Raw genomic sequence first — 6,437 nt, 5'->3', positions numbered from 1 at the left:
ATCACAATATTTTCTTTTTATTTTTCCGAGTATGCTATTGAAACAAAATTGTAATTAGTTGCTATTATAAAAATACAAGAAAACACACACACACACACACACACACACATGAAAAGTTTCTTTTCATCCCATGCATATCATTCATTCAAGTTTTTTATCGATACATTTTTTTTATCAAACGGATCCAAACATGAATTAAAATGCTTATTTTGCTCCATCCGTGATTCTCAATGCGTAGTCACATCATGAAAGACTTTGAAACTGCATCTTTTCAAGTTTTATTTTCAAGCTTTTCACTAATGGAAACAACGTGGCTCAAACATTCATTATTATAACTTAGAACTTATGCATTAACATGAACGAATTCAGTGAGTGAAATGTACAACATAAAGAGGTGCACCTCAAATTATTCATCTCTTAAATAATATTTCCCTATATGTACAATTTAATCATTCCTCTTCCTGTGTGATGCTTATAACAGGCATCAGACAACAGGTTTCTTGACAGAAAAAAAAGGTCTTTATTTTCTTGAGGTTGGCTATTTGACTTGACTGAACATGATCGAGGGTATGACTGAACGGTCTCCACCTTCTTTCTGGACCATTCATATCTGTACATCTTGGTGACACATGTAGAGCATAAGGCAGTCTGTTTGAGGCCTCGCATAGCCTGGTTGCAATGCATATGGAGATTTAGGGGATTGATTCAGCTCTGGAGCTCTCTGGCTTCTCTATCTGTTGCGGAAGAGAAGCTGTCATGCAGTTTTCTGATGTGTTTCTTCAGGTCAAAGTTACGGCAGAAGCCCTTCCCACAGGTGGCACAGGTGAACGGCTTCTTGTCATTGTGTGTGTGCATGTGGAAGGTCAAGTTGTAGATCTGATGGAAGGCCTTGTTGCAAATGGAGCACTTGTACTGCTTCTCCCCACTGTGAGTCAGTTTGTGGTTCTTGTAATTACCTTGAGGGGGAGGCACGCAAGAGCAAAGAATAAAACCTTATTGTGTTTCCTGTCAATGGCAGAAAAAATCAATAAAGGGCCATACATTCCGAAGTATCATGAGCTTTAGCGAAGAAATATCTCGGCAACATAGATGTGTCATCTAGATATAGATTTTTTCAAAATCTATAATAATTAGGAAAAAAGAAAACATCCAAGCGAAAAAAGTGTTCGGTTTACCGATTTGTAAAGGCACACATGGTTTGTGATAAAACATATTGCATTATTTCCCAAAAAATATTGCAGACCTCACACAGGAGTGTGTGCATGTCCAAGTGGGTGTGCATGAGTGCGTGTCAAGACATATTAAGCATTCATCAGAAATATTTTCCAAAGCACTGAACAGATATGTGTTTGAATTGCAAATATTGTTCAGTTAATATTTTTGTTGATATAATTCTGAAATTAAATTATAATTGTTCAATTTGATTAGACAAAACATCAAACGAATGTACAATCCGTTAACTTTCCTTGTAAAAATGCTAACAGGTAAATTACGGTGATGGTGACATCAGAGTGAAAGTGACAGGCGTACTGCGCATCCAAAAAGTGAGCATAAAGAGGCCCCGTTTTCTGTTTCGCCCACCAAGGTCAGCAGTTCATTGTGAAGTTATAGAGCCGCTCCGATTCACTGACCAAACTTCATTAATCTGCGATTGTGCGTTGAAGTCAAGAAGTTGTCAAACTTTGTCAAAATCAAGTGTGGTGACAAGTGGAAACATAGCGTAGATTCCCAACTTTGCTGAGGTCTAGCAGTTGACCCAGAGCAAATGCTGCCATCTTAAAGGGGGAATTAGTCAGTGTAAAGTGACATGTCCTATTTCCACTGATGGTTTCATGCTCATCTTGTGGGCCTACAACTATTTCTCTTTTCATTACTTTCACCCCCCGTCCCCCATCCGCACCCTCCACCCCCAAAAAATTAGATAGATAAACAGATAGATATTTTATTCACCGTGAAAGGACTAAGTACCAATTAAGTCGTAGTAATTATAACACTACTACTACTCCAACAACAATAACAAATACGACTAATATAATCCATCCAACCTTCTATCCACCCATTATCAGTACCTACTATCTCATAATAATAATGATGATGATGATGATGATGATAATAATAATAAAACGAATACCAGTAATATAATAATAATAATAATAATAATAATAATAATAATAATAATAATAATAATAATAATAATAAATAAGTGTATTGAAATAATTAATTGACTTACGCGTTTGCATGTTTGTATACAAATGGGCAATAAGATCTCTTCGTAAATTCCCCCTACGTGATGGATTATGACTAAAACCAGCAGATACAGAACGACGAAATAAAATTGAAATCTTTTCAAAATTGAGTTAACCGCTATTGAATTTATAACATCACGTAATGATGTTTTTTTTTCTTTATGATTCAACCCATAAGCAACCCAGATATGATTTAAAAGCGCGCGTGAAACAAACAAACAAACGAAACACAACAACAAAAAAACAAGCGGGTAAGACTTAATCTGTAGCGGATATTAACGTTTGGTGAAATTCACGCTTTTTGGAATCCGTTAAAAACCGTTAGTGTACTTACCTTTTTGGTGGAATCCTTTGCCGCAGAACTCGCACACGAAAGGTTTGTACCCGGCGTGGATCCGAACGTGTGTGTTCAACGTGGAGCTTCTGTTGAACGCTTTTCCGCACTGGTTGCATTTATGTGGTTTTTCCTTTGAAGGGCAGTAAATTAAAAGATTAACGTTTTGGCAGGAAAAAAAACTATATCTATAGGCACGGTTATGTGTGTGATTGCGACTCTTCTCACTTGTGTGTGGATGATCTTGTGCCTGCACAAGGTGCTGGCCTGTCGGAACCCTTTCCCGCACACTTTACACACGAAGGGACGGGCCCCCGTGTGCACCGGCATATGTCTGGTCAGATTGTAGTGAGCATTAAAAACCTGTGGAATCGAGAAAATGGGGATATTTAATAATGCTGTTTTTTTTGTTACCGGCGACCCTATCCAATTATTTATTCAATCAATCAATCAAATTTTTGCTTTTTTTGTTTCAATGTAGTTACAAATAAATGTCACTACGCTGAGATTTCGTTGTATTTTTCATTCTTTTAAAAATGGTCACATTTCGATTACCTTTCCACACACTTCACACGTGAAATTTTTAGGCTTTCCGTCTCCAGTGCTGCCGCTGCCGCCGCTGCTGCTAAGTTTATGAGTCTTGAAGCCGTTTTTTTCGCCGCTCACATTGTGGTTCTCTTTCACGATCTGATCCAGCTGCCCCGGAAGGTGCTCCTTGTGAGGATACTGATGGGTGGGAATCTTGTCAGCCCCCGCGGGTAGTTTGGCATTTTCCAAGAGGAAAAGTCTGTGGTGAGTGGAGATGGAGGCCTGAGCGTGTGGGCTGTTCACCCAGTGTCCCGCCAGAAAGTCCGACTGAGGATAGGCAGAGTCCAGGTAGTTGAGATAATAGAGAGAGCCGCCACTTGGCATGGCCACAGCCTGGTGGATCACCTGCGGTTTCACGACCCTGCTTCCCGTCGTCAACACGGGCTGCTTCAGCCCGGAGTCTATTTTAGCGCACACGCCGCAGCTTCCCTTGCACGGCGCGCTCGCGGAGCCGCAAAAGCCTCCCCTGAGACTCGCTCTCCAAAGCTCCGAGTAGTTCATCAGGGCCTTGGCCTGGAGGTCGTAGCCGAAAGGCTGCAGCGGAATCATGCAAGGGATTGGGGAGCAGAGTCCGAGCAGCTTCTTACTCTCCGACCGCTCCTCCGCGCTCATTTTCGGCTCCGAGCTCTTGGACATGATTCGGTCTATTGAGAAGGCGAGAGTCTTGGGAGCCGCGGAAGGTCCGGTCCTTCCGCAGGACATCACCGTCTCCAGAGAGCCGGCGCCTGACATTTGCTGGAAAGTTTTCGTCCTCGTTGTAGCGGAACACAATTTACAGGCTTGCAATATCCCGGGATATCCGACTTGCTTCTTGGAGTTGCCTTTTCACTCACTCGTGCTTCCAGCAGAAAAGACAGGAGGACACATACGTTTAATAAGCACCTTGCTGCCACCCGCTTCATACATTTGCATTCAAATGGCAGCCCCGCTGCAACAATGGCATCCAGGGCGTGTTGGATTAATGCTCATTAACTAGTGCACACAAATTACACTCGTTAGGGCGACGAGTTGGGAAGAGGACCAAAAAAAAAAAAAAGAAAAAGAAAAGTTGCAATCTAAGCTCCTGGAGACTGGATGAAGGACGATCTGAGTTAGCCTCTTTAATGGTCAGATGGGTGTGGAAAAAAAGAGGCGAGTGCTCTCTGTGTCATGTTGGCATGAGCACCGCCCCAGTCGATTACGGTCTCTGCGTAGTGACATCAGCTGGCACCCCAACTCTTAAATATGTGACGGTGAGACGCCCACTTCCATCGACCCGCCCTCAAATCCTATCCACAGATTAATGCTTTAGATCAACCTAAATCCTTTATAACATAAATATGAGCTCATTTAAATGGTCTTCAATTATCTACATAGCAATCATCAAACAAGCAAACATGCGCTCACCTGCTCCATGTCACGTGACACTCCAATTTGTTTAACACATGCTGGATTCAAGGATCCGAACGTGCTCTTTCAATATTTCCACCTGTTCAAGAGCAGGAACTCCCCTTGGATCCTATTAAACCAAATTCCTCCTTCTCCCTATTCAAAAGAGGCCATTTTCAGACAGGGAGGGAAAGAGATGGAAGAAAAAGCCCACAAAGTTCTTTCACTTTTTGCTACTAAAGCACTGCGTGAACCTCGTTATGTGTTCTCTTCTTCCAGAAATGCAGGGCTGGATTAAACAGCGTCAAGCAGAAAAGAAGTAGACAAGGGATATCAAAAGGGATGTCTTTATTTCCTTAAAGAGGCCTGCAAGAAGTTTGCTGCAATCCCCAGTGTTGTGTCGTAATAACAAAGAGCTACAAAGACCGAGTACAATTCATGTGTTCACATTGCAGGCCATTTGAGCACAGGCGCTCCCAGAAACCTGAACTGAGTAAGGATAACGACAGTGTCGTGCCGAGGAGGAGGACTGCGGAGGATATACAGTAAGTCATCGTGATGACCCATGTCCAGCAAAAAAAAAAAAAAACAAATACAACAAGCCCCCAAATGTTCATTTGCTGTATTTACATTTGTATTTATACATTTGATGTCACATATATTATTGCAGTGTGGGATACCACCACACTACCAAATATTACAGACACTTGGTCGGCAGGTTTGAGGTTGACTTGTTTGGTTGCGTAAACAGCAATATGTGAACTCAGATGAGCCATGGTTGCACGATTATGAAAACAGACAGAGCAACTTATTTTGAAAATGTGGAAGCAGTCAACCTGCTTTCAATTTTAAGTGATTTACTTTGCCATAGAAAAAAAAAGAAACCAATTATTTTCTGTGAGTTGTGAGTCAGGTGTTTTCGTTAATTTGAAGAGCAATCGAGTGAAATCATGCTGAACCCCTGCCTGGCATTGTATCCGTTACAGCATTTTGCATTCGATTGAGATGTGGAAAGTGAGTGCATAGATAGCACTGCGAAAAAAAAAAAGTAAGTGAGTTGTTTGTTCCAAATCAATTTGCTGAATTTTAATTTATTTTTAATTTCAAGTTCAATACACGGATATGTAAAATTCTTATTGCTGTGTGCGCAGGAAAGCAAGCTTTCACAAAAGCAATACTGAAGATGATGTATTTGTGTTTTTAACTGCTTGTGTTATTGAGTGCTTAGAAAGGGGCCCACAAATAAAATGTATTAATATCTATTATTATTAAATGACCTAACTCGAAATTTTCACAAAGCCTTGAAATTTTGAGTTCGTTCAATTAATTGAATTTTTTTTATAGTGCACAATAAAAAAAACCCCACACCCAATCAATCATGACATCACATTTGGACATCACTCAAGAAATATCTGATGACTGAGGTTCATTTGGTGGGGCCTGTCAAATGGAATGTCAAAATTTCACTCTTGTACAGTGAGTTATTTAGCTTCCTGTATTTTCCGCAGATTTGAAAAGGTTTGACCGACACTCAGACATGCCAACAAAATCTATCCTCTTCCACTTTTAAACATGGGAGAAGGTGAAGTTTTCCCTCGGTTCTCCAGACAGAGTGGCATACTTAACCCAGCATGCTTCCGTCCCCCGACACTTTTTTTCCTGTTAATAATCTTTAAATACGTCCTGGCTTTGTTTTGTCTTCCACCTGCACCTCAGCATGGAAGAATTAGCGCCTGTTGTCTGGGTGCTTCTCAAATGTAAATGTAGCCAAAAAAACCCCAACCCTGTCATTTAAGTTTATTCAGGCGCAACCAGTGGTTGATCCACACAATAAACATTGATCCTGTTGCTTTAACTCAGACCCCCGTGTTCAGCTTTAACAGCAATTAGCTCAAACATTA

General features: G+C 41.0%; 1 protein-coding gene across 1 annotated transcript; it reads right to left on the bottom strand.

Annotated features, from left to right (window-relative positions):
- Positions 1-266: 266 nt before the first annotated feature.
- On the bottom strand, positions 267-4,448 carry fezf2 (FEZ family zinc finger 2). Its single transcript, XM_052075197.1, has 4 exons — positions 3,136-4,448; positions 2,809-2,943; positions 2,581-2,713; positions 267-956 (listed from the first exon to the last, which is right to left on the bottom strand). Exons 1-4 carry the CDS (start codon positions 3,898-3,900, stop codon positions 706-708), a joined length of 1,284 nt encoding a protein of 427 aa, XP_051931157.1. The 5' UTR covers positions 3,901-4,448; the 3' UTR covers positions 267-705.
- Between the last annotated feature and the right edge of the window lie 1,989 nt (positions 4,449-6,437).

Source organism: Hippocampus zosterae, chromosome 9 (assembly GCF_025434085.1).
Source record: "Hippocampus zosterae strain Florida chromosome 9, ASM2543408v3, whole genome shotgun sequence".
Taxonomy (NCBI): Eukaryota; Metazoa; Chordata; class Actinopteri; order Syngnathiformes; family Syngnathidae; genus Hippocampus; species Hippocampus zosterae.
This window is presented reverse-complemented; position numbering and strand designations above follow the sequence as displayed.

Coding starts and splice junctions, on each gene's coding strand:
- fezf2 (XM_052075197.1), bottom strand. CDS start 3,900: ATGTCAGGCGCCGGCTCTCTGGAGACGGTGATGTCCTGCGGAAGGACC. Junction 2,944..3,135: donor CGTGTGAAGTGTGTGGAAAG/GTAATCGAAATG, acceptor TCGATTCCACAG/GTTTTTAATGCTCACTACAA. Junction 2,714..2,808: donor ACAAGATCATCCACACACAA/GTGAGAAGAGTC, acceptor TGCCCTTCAAAG/GAAAAACCACATAAATGCAA.